The 12,975-nt window shown below is 51.4% G+C and overlaps 1 protein-coding gene across 1 annotated transcript; it reads left to right on the top strand.

The window, feature by feature from the left end:
- Positions 1 to 11: 11 nt before the first annotated feature.
- Positions 12 to 3,471, top strand: LOC113405721 (E3 ubiquitin-protein ligase ZFP91-like; the record flags this gene model as incomplete). The annotated part of the gene is made up of 2 exons (XM_026646966.2): positions 12 to 118; positions 2,662 to 3,471. Coding segments are annotated over 2 exons (492 nt in total), but the record flags the coding sequence as incomplete, so codon positions are not given.
- Between the last annotated feature and the right edge of the window lie 9,504 nt (positions 3,472 to 12,975).

Here is a 12,975-nt window from a genome sequence, read left to right as displayed (position 1 = left end):
CTCTCCTTCCCCCTGCAGACAAACGGGATTACATCTGTGAGTACTGCGCCCGCCCCTTCCGCACCAGCAGCAACTTGATCATCCACAGACGCATCCACACGGGGGAGAAACCCATACAGTAAGTAGCAAACCCAGCTGGCTCGCTCTGTGACTTGGGGTCTCTTCCTCTGTGTCCCTAAGAATCGCAGCACTGAGAAGCCAAAGGTGGAAATGGCTGATTAGGTGCCATCGATCCAGTTCTGAAGGATGCAGTCCCTAGCGCTGCCCGGGCCCTCTTCCTAACTACACCCCAGACGAGGCCTCTTCCCCTCACCCCCTTGATGTATACACCCATTAGATACTTGTAGATTAGAGGTCCCCAAAGTGTGGGGCGTGCCCCCCTAGGGAGGCATGGAGAAATGTCCAGGAGGGCACAGCAGGGCCCAGGCCAGCCCCAACTCCTGCCCCCAGCTCTGCTTCGGTCCCGTCTCGAGCCACGTCCCCGGCTCCAGGCCACATGCCTGGCCCCATCCCCAGCCTCAACACAGCGCTGCTCCCCATCCCGCATCAGTCCCCAGCCTCAGCCCCCGGCTGCAGCTCTGTTCCCAGCCCAGGGCCAAGGCTGGGAGCGAGGCCAGGAGCAGAGCTGCACCTGTTTGCGGGCCCAGGTGCTGGTCCCCACCGCAGCTCAGCTGCGGGTCCGCTCCCGCACCTGTCCCCAACCTCGACCCTTGGCCACAGCCCTGCTCCCAGCCCCACCCCCAGCCTCGGCCCCCTTCTGTTGTCCATGCCACTTCCCCCCCTCCCCAAGCCACAGCACCACTCCAACCCAGACTCCGTGGAGGACATAGGGGGGCGGTGCGGACAGAGGTAAGGGGGGGCACAATCCTCAAAAGTTTGGGGGAGTACTGAATTAGCCTGTTGAACTCATTGCCATAGGAAGTTGCTGAGGCCAAAGATTTAGACCGGTGGCATCTTAAAGACTAACAGATTTATTTGGGCATAAGCTTTCGTGGGTAAAAAACCTCACTTCTTCAGAGGCATCTGAAGAAGTGAGGCTTTTTACCCACAAAAGCTTATGCTCAAATAAATCTGTTAGTCTTTAAGATGCCACTGGACTCCTTGTTGTTTTTGTGGATACAGACTAACACGGTTACCCCCTGATACAAAGATTTAGTGAAATTCCAAAAAAGGATTGGACATTTATTCTTGCCACAGTATTCTTGCCAGCAAGTTAAAGAAGTATGGGCTGGATGAATGGACTATAAGGTGGATAGAAAGCTGGCTAGATCGTCGGGCTCAACAGGTAGTGATCAACGGCTCCATGTCTAGTTGGCAGCCGGTTTCAAGCGGAGTGCCCCAAGTGTCGGTCCTGGGGCCGGTTTTGTTCAATATCTTCATTAATGATCTGGAGGATGGCATGGACTGCACTCTCAGCAAGTTTGCAGATGACACTAAACTGAGAGGAGTGGTAGATACGCTGGAGGATAGGGATAGGATACAGAGGGACCTAGACAAATTAGAGGATTGGGCCAAAAGAAACCTGATGAGGTTCAACAAGGACAAGTGCAGAGTCCTGCACTTAGGATGGAAGAATCCCATTCACTGTTACAGACTAGGGACCAAATGGCTAGGCAGCAGTTCTGCAGAAAAGGACCTAGGGGTTACAGTGGACGAGAAGCTGGATATGAGTCAACAGTGTGCCCTCATTGCCAAGAAGGCTAACGGCATTTTGGGCTGTATAAGTAGGGGCATTGCCAGCAGATCGAGGGACGTGATCATTCCCCTCTATTTGACATTGGTGAGGCCTCATCTGGAGTACTGTGTCCAGTTTTGGGCCCCACACTACAAGAAGGATGTGAAAATTGGAAAGAGTCCAGCGGAGGGCAACAAAAATGATTAGGGGGCTGGAGCACATGACTTATGAGGAGAGGCTGAGGGAACTGGGATTGTTTAGTCTGCAGAAGAGAAGAGTGAGGGGGGATTTGATAGCTGCTTTCAACTACCTGAAAGGGGGTTCCAAAGAGGATGGATCTAGACTGTTCTCAGTGGTACCTGATGACAGAACAAGGAGTAATGGTCTCAAGTTGCAGCGGGGGAGATTTAGGTTGGATATTAGGAAAAACTTTTTCACTAGGAGGGTGGTGAAGCACTGGAATGGGTTACCTAGGGAGGTGGTGGAATCTCCTTCCTTAGAGGTTTTTAAGGTCAGGCTTGACAAAGCCCTGGCTGGGATGATTTAGTTGGGAATTGGTCCTGCTTTGAGCAGGGGGTTGGACTAGATGACCTCCTGAGGTCCCTTCCAACCCTGATATTCTATGATTCTATGATTTATGTGGAAACAGGAATATTTAGAATGACCATAACGAACAATAGCAATTTTGGAAGGGAGATTAGGTTTTAAGCCAGTTCTCTAACCATTAGAGCCCAGGACCAGACCTAACGTGTGGGCCAGATTAGCCCACATTAGCCACTGCAAGGTTCTTACACCTTCTCTGAAGCATCTTGTGCTGAGCTCTGTCAGAGACAGGATAATGGGCCAGATGGGCCTTGAGTCTGATCCAACCTGGCAATTCCTGTGTCCCTCTATCCTCTGTGCATCCCTCTCTGAGCTTTCTCTCGCTCTGATTCCCTGCCCCGCTTTCTCCACACTCTCCCCTTCATCCCCTTCCCCACTCATAGGTGTGTGATCTGCGGCTTCACCTGCCGTCAGAAGGCCTCCCTCAACTGGCACATGAAGAAGCATGACGCTGATTCCTTCTACCAGTTCTCCTGCGACATCTGCGGCAAGAAGTTTGAGAAGAAGGACAACGTCACCGCGCACAAGAGCAAGAGCCATCCCGAGGTTGCTGCCGGCCCGGCCCAGCCCACGCCGGAAATGCCAGAACCCGGCCACCAGGATGTGCCATCCCCGCTCCCCACCCTCGCTGAGGAGACACCGACGGCGGACCACCCGGATGTGCCGTGCCCACTTGCCACAGAGCAGCTGGAGATCCCTGCACTGAGCCTTTGCAAGATGGAGAAGGCGGAAGGGTCGGTGTCCTCCATCGCAGCCTGTGCCGAATAACGGGCCACACCGAGCAGGATCCAGATCTGACCAGCACTTGGGGGCTGAGTCACGGGGGATGTCGGCAGAGATGATCCCAGCAGGATCCTGCCTTCCAGCTGGAGTCTGCTGAGAGTGGGACATAAAGCACTTAGCAGAGGGTCTGGGATAATGACTGAACCGTGGCGGGAGACTGTAGTAGCAGATCTGAAATCCTGCCCAGGCACTGAGAGTATGGGGACAGGGAGGCAAACCCCTGCAGCCATGTGCAGCCTCCCCACACCCCACAGTCAGTAGAGCGCAGACTCTCTGTGGGCCAAGAGGACTGTGATACCAGGCAAAGGGCCTCACCTTATCTGGGGCAGGGGGACTCTGAAGAGAGATGCTGAGGTTCGCCCTCCCCAGGAACAGGCCTGGGTTTTGCTACTCTCAGCTTCAGGGTTTTGGACAAATCTTCAATAAAGAATTATTTTGTGTAATGCCTGGGGCGGGGAGAGCGTCTTCTCTCATGGCGGTGCTGGTTCTGCCAGCCTCGGTGGGGTAGGGGTGAGGGTAGGTGAGCCTGCCTTTATCCCCATGGCCACAGCTCCTGCTGCTGTTTTTCCACCATTTTCCTGTGAAATTACCCTACCCCCGCCCCCCCAGGTTGGTGCAGCTCCTGTGACTGGAGGATCAGCAGCCACCCCCCGTCCAGCTGCGGAAAAGCCTGCCAGTGTCATGGTCTTTGTATTAGAGCAGAACCTTGGCATCCTAACGGAGATTGTGAGCCCATTGTGCTGAGAGCTGCATGCATGCACTGTGAGAAAGTCTCTCCCCTGAAGAGCTCCCAGTGTAAATAGACCAAACAGACAGTAAGGATTCTGATCCCCTCTTTTTACATGGGAGACTGTATCACAGAGAGATTAAGGGCCAGATCTTCAAGGGTATTTAGACTCCTAAAGTCTGTGGATTTCAATGGGAGTTAGGTGCCGATCTGGGCCTAAGGGTAAGATTTTCAGTAACACCTCGGTCCCGCTGAACATCAATGTCTCCTAAGTCACTTAGACCTAGATCCTCAAAGGTATTTAGGCTCCTAACTTCCATTGAAATCATGCGAGTTAGGAGCCTAAATACCTCTGAAGTCTGAGTCTTAGGCATGTTTGAAAACTTTACCCCAGGGGACTTGCTCAAAGATTGCGCATTAGGAAAGGGATAGATAATAAGACAGAAAATATCATATTGCCTCTCTATAAATCCATGGTTCACCCACACCTTGAATACTGCATGCAGATGTGGTCGCCCCCTCTCAAAAAAGATATATTGGAATTGGAAAAGGTACAGAAAAGGGCAACAAAAATGATTGGGGTATGGAACCGCTTCTGTATGAGGAGAGATTAATAAGACTGGGACTTTTCAGCTTGGAAAAGAGACGACTAAGAGGGGACGTGATAGAGGTCTGTAAAATCATGATGGGTGTGGAGAAAGTAAATAAGAGTCTTATTTACTTCTCCTAACATAAGAACTAGGGGTCACCAAATGAAATTAATAGGCAGCAGGTTTAAACCAAACAAAAGGAAGTATTTCTTCACACAACCCACAGTCAACTTGTGGAACTCTTTGCCAGAGAATGTTGTAAAGGCCAAGACTATAACAGGGCTCAAAAAAGAACTAGATAAGGTAATGGAGGAGAAGTCCCGCCAATGGCTATTAGCCAGGTTGGGCAGGGATGGTGTCCCTAGCCTGTGTTTGCCAGAAGCTGGGAATGGGTGACAGGGGATGGATCACTTGGTGATTGCCCATTCAGGTATTCTTTCTGAAGCACCTGGCATTGGCCACTGTTGGAAGACAGGATACTGGGATAGATGGACCTTTGGTCTGACCCAGTCTGGCTGTTCTTATATACAGAGAGTCTGTGACCGAGCCAGGAATTGAAACCAGATCTTGCTGCTCGCCTTCTGTTAACCACAAGGCCCTTTTGTTTTCTTCCTGGATCCTCTTCACTTATGTCACGGGAGATGATTTCAAGTGATGAAGCCCAGCTCCTCCAAGGTGTTTAGGTGCCTAACTCCCAATGGGATTACTGCCTTGCATAGTAAGCAGGTTTTCGTTATGTGGAATCAGGGAAAGCTCTGACCCCTCTTCTCAACAAGATACCAGTCCCTGGAGATGTGAGCCAGAGGGAAGGGAAGATTTTCCCAGAAAACGAAGCCTGAAAGTTGAAGATCTGACCTCGGTGTCTGCGTTGTAAAATGTCACCTCCCCTCAGTCATAGCCAGATGCACCCCGATCTCCCCTGGGCTCTCATTCAAGGCCAGAGGGGTGTGCGGGGAGCTGAGAGCCCAGTACTGCCCTCGGTACAGCCCCACTGTCCAGATCCCTCCTCTGGCTTGACACTGAACTCCCCATTCCCCCTCACTGTCTCCCTGTCACCCCTATGGCCCAGCCATCCCAATCACCGACCTCCACCTCCCGGTAGCGACTCCCCTTGGAGCCCAGAACACAAGTATGAGTCAAATCTCTTGGGGATCTCAGGCAGGCTCTGCCTAGTGTTTCCTCAACGCATGGTCTTCTAGTCCTCGGAGAGGACGAGTTTGGGGTGGGCTGTCTGTGGACAGTCACTTCCCCCCGCGAGAGAGACATACATTAGCACCCAGGGCCTGTTCATTTCATGGAGAGGAAACCATTCTTCTTCGAGTGCTGTCCCTGTGAGTGCTCCACTCCAGGTGACGGTGCATCCCAGCGCCATTGATCAGAGATCTTCAGTAGCAGTGCCTGGCCGTGATGCATGCTCTCAGCTGCTGTCTCGCTGTCTCGTTAGAATCTGCCTGAGCGTGCGTGTCCCGTGCCCCTCTCAGTTCCTTCTCAACCATCCGTGGCTGAAGACGGGACTCGAGGCAGTGCTGATTCTCTTCCCTGGTCTCTGAAGGGAACAATTACAAAGAATATAGACATAGTTAGTAGTAACATCCCAGTTGTTTCCCTTTCCTTAAAATAGTTACTTAGTTTTAAAAACAAAAAACCCCACCTTTTTTCCTCAAGCTTGTCGCCCGTGGAGACGCTCTCCCCCGGCATTCCTAGTTCAATAATGCCAGGGGCTTCAGGATTCAAGAAAGGTGCTTCCTGTCAGGACTCTACGCCAAGGTCCAATGGACACTCATGTTGTGTGAAGTGCCTCGGCAAGACACACGTCCCTGCCAAGTGTGTCCATTGCACGAGCCTCAAAACCAGGGCTTGTCGCGACAGGGACCTGCGGCTAAAAATGCTTCTCATACAGAAATCCCTGCAGCCGCCTCTGGAGATGGGCAATGGCAAGCCCTCTCCCTCACCCTCCCTGGCCAGGTCCGAACCAATCGGGAGCATGGCTTCACCCTCAGGCGAAGTGGCAAGAAGCCCAACTGTCTCCAAGCAGAGACTTTCACAAGGGTAAAGGGTCTCCTGCGAGATCCTTACCCTCAGTACTGACAGCTCCGAAGGCAGGTGCCTCGGACCGTCACAGCACCTCAGCTACGGCTCCCGCGGAACGCAGAGGCAGGGACCCGACCTCCCATACCGGGAAGGTCTCCTCGGCACCGGTCCCTTTGGCACCAAAAATAGACCCGGTGCCGAAAAGAACGTCGGCACCGAGCCTGCTTGCCGCTCAGATAGCAGCAGCAGACCTCCCGCAGGGCACCTACAAGAGACCCGCGGCACCGGGAAAAGCCAAACAAAAGTCTGTGCACGCTTCTGAGCACAGATCTTGCGCAGCGGAGTCTGAGCCTACGGAACAGCAACAACAGTTCCTAAGTCAGGACGACCTGTCAGTGGCACCTGAGCCTAACTCTCCGCTCCTGGACACACAGTGCTCACTCTTTGACCAGCCACTCTCCCCATCTGACCTGGCTACCTTTACTGACAGTGAGCCTGATATGCAGCAGCGTTCTCCCCACCTGCCTCTCCTCCTCCACTGGAACCTTTTGCACCTCAGGTCACAGCTCACAACCACCAGCCTCAGTTTCCCTACTTTGTGTCTCCCCCTCCACCCCCGTGGGCGGTGCCTAACTTTTCTTATCCTATGGGTACTGCCACTCACCCTCATGCTTCTTCCACCAGACCACAAGCTCCTTCTGCGTCTCTATCTCCAGCTCCATCTACTTCTAGAGTGCCTGAACCCACCCTGCAGAGGTGCACTATGGACCATACCCTGATTCACCGACTCCTAACTCTCCATCAGCTCCAGACGGACCCCTCATGCCTCCGCCTCCACAGAATGTGGACGACTTCAAACAGTTCCAGGAACTTTTCAAGAGTTTCAATTTTTCAGCCAAGACATCCCTTTAGAGGAGGTCCAGGAGACACAACACAAACTCCTCAAAATCCTCCAACCCTCTGCGCCTTCAAAGATCACACTTCCCATAAATGAAGCACTCCTAGAACCAGCTGACACTCTCTGGCAGACCCCAGCCTCTATCTTACCAACTTGCAAAAAGGCTGAACGTAAATATTATGTTCCTGCTAAGGACGTAGACTTCTTATTCCCCCATCCACAACCAAATTCTCTTGTAGTGGATGCAGTGACTCACAGGACAAAACAGCCGCACTACCGGCCCACCCCGCAAGACAAGGACCTCAAACACCTTGACATCTTGGGCCACTCCTCCACTCTGCAATTCAGAATTGCAAACTATTCCGCCCTACTTGCAAGCTACGACTTTGATAACTACAATAAACTCTTTGATTTTACCTCCCATGTTCCAGAGGACAGGAGAGCAGACTTTAAGTCAGTCCTTGTCGAGGGCCAGTTGGTCTCCAGAACGGCCCTACAAGCATCTCTGGACATGGCGGATACAGCTGCCCGCACTACTGCAACTGCAGTAGTTATGCACAGATCTTCCTGGCTCTCCGCATCCGGTATCCCCAAAGACCTGCAGACCAAAGTGGAGGACCTCCCCTTTGATAAAGACAAACTCTTTTCCAAGAAAACCGACAAAGTCCTTCACACCATGAAAGACTCTAGAGCGACCCTGCGCACCCTGGGCATCTACCCATCCCTTCCCAGGAGACAACGGTATCAACCCTTACCAGAGGCCACGCACACAACAGTATCACCGGCCTCAGAACAGACCATACGATATACCCAGGAATCGCCCTAGACCTCCTAAGCACAGAAAAAACCAAGCGCAAACAGCTACCTCCCACCCATTGGGAAATAACAATTTTGAAGCGTTGGTTGAGGGTCTGAATGACCACCCCTTGACTCCACTGCCTACTTGCTCATTTGGCCACCTCCTCCAGGTTTTCCACCATGCCTGGCAGCAGATTACACAGGACCGCTGGATCCTGGAAATAGTTCAGTCCGGATACTCTATCCCTTTTATATCCTACCCTCCTACCCTTTCCCCTTCCTTGTCCCCCTTCAGGGACCCCTCTCACGAGCACCTCCTTTGGATAGAAGTGGCTCATCTTCTACAGCTAGGTGCAGTGGAACCTGTGCCGACACAACATCGAGGAAAAGGGTTCTACTCCCACTACTTTCTGACCCAGAAAAAGAACGGGGGATGGAGGCCTATACTAGACCTATGCCAACTGAACAAATTTGTAAGGGTACAGAAATTCAAGATGGTCACACTGGGCACAATAATACCTGCGCTGGAACAAGGGGACTGGTTCACAGCCCTCGACCTACAGGACGCTTGTTTTCATATATCTATTCATCCAGCCCACAGACGCTTCCTGTGGTTCACAATCGGTCATGACCATTTCCAATACAGGGTACTCCCTTTCGGACTCTCCACAGCACCGAGAGTATTCGCCAAGACCCTAGCCCACCTCCGCAGACACGGGATCATACTTTCCCCTACCTAGATGATTGCCTTATCAAGGGCAACTCATAGGACGAGACGCTACATGCTACCCCAGGGGTTCTCAAACTGGGGGTCGGGACCCCTCAGGGGGTCGTGAGGTCATTACACGGGGGGTCGCGAGCTGTCAATCTCCACCCCAAACCCTGCTTGCCTCCAGCATTTATAATGGTGTTAAATATATTAAAAAGTGTGTTTAATTTATATGGGGGATCGCACTCAGAGGCTTGCAATGTGAAAGGAGTCACCAATAAAAAAGTTTGAGACCCACTGTGCTACCCATTTTGCCATCTCCCTCTTGCACAGCTTGGGCTTGCAAATAAACATCCAAAAATCCACCCTGACACCTACACAGCAGATCGAATTCATTGGAGCTCACCTGGACTCAATTCGAACCAGAGCCTCACTCCCCACAACAGATTCCTCGCTATCATACACCTCATATGTACGCTCTCTGTTTGTCCCAGGATACAGGCAAGAATTTGCCTACAGCTCCTTGGCCACATGGCAGCCACCACCTTCGTGGTCAAGTACGCCAGGCTGCACATGAGATGTCTTCAGGGCTGGCTCAACTCCAACTACAAACCCAGCAGACACAGCTTCTGCATGCTCATAGACTCATAGACTTTAAGGTCAGAAGGGACCATTATGGTCATCTAGTCTGACCTCCCGCATGATGCAGGCCACAAAAGCTGACCCACCCAATTTCCCTTATCTCAGCTGTTGAAGTCTCCAGATCGTGATTTAAAGACTTCAAGTCGCAGAGAATCCTCCAGCTTGTGACCCCTGCCCTATGCTGCGGAGGAAGGCAAAAAACTTCCAGGGCCTCTGCCAATCTACCCTGGAGGAAAATTCCTTCCCGACCCCAAATATGGCAATCAATAGAACCCCGAGCATACAGGCAAGATTCTCCAGCCGGACCCACATTTTACCAGCGATGGCACGTTATTGCCTAATTGACTAAAATCACGTTATCCCATCAAACCATTCCCTCCATAAACTTATCTAGCCTAATCTTGAAGCCAGAGAGGTCTTTCGCCCCCACCGTTTCCCTCGGAAGGCTGTTCCAGAATTTCACCCCTCTGACGGTTAGAAACCTTCGTCTAATTTCAAGCCTAAACTTCCCCATGGCCAGTTTATATCCATTTGTTCTCGTGTCCACATTAGTACTGAGCTGAAATAATTCCTCTCCCTCCCTGGTATTTATCCCTTTGATATATTTAAAGAGAGCAATCATATCCCCCCTCAGCCTTCTTTTGGTTAGGCTAAACAAACCGAGCTCCTCGAGTCTCCTTTCATAGGAAAGGTTTTCCATTCCTCGGATCATCCTAGTGGCCCTTCTCTGTACCCGTTCCAGTTTGAGTTCATCCTTTTTAAACATGGGAGACCAGAACTGCACGCAGTACTCCAAATGAGGTCTCACCAGCGCCTTGTATAACGGAAGCAGCACCTCCTTGTCCCTGCTGCTAACTCCTCCAGCGAACATACTAGCTTCCCTGCAATGGTGGACAAGACCAGAGAACCTTTGCATGGGCGTTCCCTTCCAGCAACCATCCCCTACGCTCATGCTCACCACGGACGCTTCCCTGATCGGTTGGGGAACGCATCTGAGGGGGACACACGGCACAAGGCCGCTGGTCCACGCCAGAGACGCATCTACACATAAATCTCCTAGAGCTCAGAGCAGTGAGACAAGCCTGCCTTCACTTTCTTCCCCTCATAAAGAACAAATCTATCCGGGTCCTAGCGGACAATATAGCATGTATGTTTTACATCAACAGACAGGGGGGAGCACGATCGCACTCCCTACGCATGGAAGACATCCAATTGTGGAATTGGTGCATACAACACCACATAGAAATTATTGCATCGTACCTACCCGGCTGTCACAACACTACCATCAGTACACTCAGCAGACACTTCGCCAAAGAACATGAATGGGAATTGCACCCCACGATACTACAACAGCTCTTCTCCCAATGGGGCACCCCGTCAACAGACCTCTTTGCCACAACCCAGAATCGCAAATGTCACCTATTTTGCTCCAGAGCGGGATTCGGGACTGCATCCCTAGGAGACTCTTTCCTCATCCCATGGAACAACTCTCTCCTGTACGCCTTTCCACAGATCCCTCTGATACACAGGGTCCTGTGCAAGATCAGAGACGACAATGCCCAGGTCATACTCATTGCCCCGGCTTGGCCGAGACAGACATGGTATCCTTACCTGCTCCACATGTCCGCCCGTCTTCCATGGACTCTCCCCAACAGACCAGATCTGCTTTCTCAGGACAACGGACGAATTCTTCACCCTCAGCTCCAGAAACTCCACCTGACAGTGTGGTTCCTTCATGGTTCCAGACCCATAAATTAGCCTGTTCTGAGCAAGTCCGATATGTCCTCCTGCATAGTAGAAAAGACTCCACTCGTAAAACTTACCTGCAGAAATGGAAGCATTTCTCCCTGTGGTGCTCAAATAAACACCTATCACCCCATATTGTGACCCTCCCTAACATCCTAGACTACCTCCTGAAACTAAAACAGGACGGACTCTCACTCAGCTCCATCAGAGTACACCTCATGGCCCTTACCACCTTCCACGATTCGTTAGACGGCTATTCATTCTCTGCCCACCCCACCATAAAACGCTTTCTCACAGGCCTACAAAATCTCTACCCCGAGATTTATCCATTTGCAGTTGCATGGAATCTCAATCTCATTCTTCGCGGTCTTATGAAACCTCCATTCGAGCCCTTAGCTACCTCATCTCTTCTTCATATGTCCATGAAGGTAGCTTTCTTGGTTGCTATAACATCAGCAAGGAGAGTAGGGGAAATAAGCGCCCTGATGGCCTACCCTCCCTACACAACCTTCTCTAAAGACAAAGTTACCCTGCGAACACACCCTAAATTTCTCCCTAAGGTGGTGTCCACCTTCCACCTTAACCAACCAATATACTTACCTACATTCTATCCCAAACCTCATGAGACTCCACATGAGGCATCTCTGCATACCCTTGACGTCAGATGAGCAATTGCCTTCTATTTAGACAGGACTAAACCATTTCGTAAGTCCTCGCGACTATTTGTCTCCACTACTGAGAGATCAAAGGGTACAGCCATTTCTAAACAACACCTTTCCAAGTGGATCTCTGACTGCATCAGATCCTGTTACCGCATTCAGAATGCTCAACCACCCGAAGGCATCAGAACTCATTCTACTCGAGCCATGTCAACATGCGTTGCCTTCCTCCATAATGTACCCATTCCTAATATCTGTAAGGTGGCCACGTGGTCATCCAAACACACATTTACCAAACACTATGCTATCACGCAGGATACCATGGTAGACACCATAGTAGGCCATACAGTACTGTCTACAGTACTCACTGCTGCAACTCCCAAGTCCCACCAGCCATAGTGGGTACTGCTTCACATTCACCTGGAGTGGAGCACCCACAGGGACAGCACTCGAAGAAGAAGAGAAAGTTACTCACCTTGCAGTAACTGAGGCTCTTCGAGATATGTGTCCCTGTGGGTGCTCCATTCCCTGCCCTCCTCCCTTCTACTTTGGAGTACTATTCTGACCTCTCCATGGTAGAGAAGGAACTCAGGGGGGCGCAGGATGCGCACCCTCAGGCAGACTCTAACGAGACCGCAAGACAGCAGCTGAGCCAGGCACTGCTACCAACGGCGCCGGGACACACCGTCACCTGGAGTGGAGCACCCACAGGGACACACATCTCGAAGAACCTCAGTAACTTTCTCTTCCTCAGTGAGGGAGGGTCTACACTAGAAAGTTAGGTTGACTTACGTACGTTGCTCAGGGGTGTGAAAAATTCACCCCGAGAAACAAAGTTAAGCTCACCTAAGCCCCGGCATAGACAGCACTATATTGACAGAAGAATTCTTTCACTGACCTAGCCAGTGCCTCTCGGAGAAGTGGATGTACTACAATGACAGAAGAACCTCTTCCGTCGCTGTACTTAGTGTCTACACTACTGTGCTGCAGCTGTGTCACTGTAGCGTTTCTAGTGTAGACATACCCTGAGTCTTCCGCAGGATGCACCTGCCTGAAGTCAATGGGGTTTATGCCAGCAGAACTGGGCCTGTGCTTACCTGTCTTAGGGCTTATA

This window comes from Terrapene carolina, unplaced genomic scaffold, assembly GCF_002925995.2.
Source record: "Terrapene carolina triunguis isolate 2854851 unplaced genomic scaffold, T_m_triunguis-2.0 Scaffold50185, whole genome shotgun sequence".
NCBI lineage: Eukaryota > Metazoa > Chordata > Testudines > Emydidae > Terrapene > Terrapene triunguis.
Note: the sequence above shows the minus strand (reverse complement) of the source record. Positions and strands in the feature narration are given on the sequence as shown.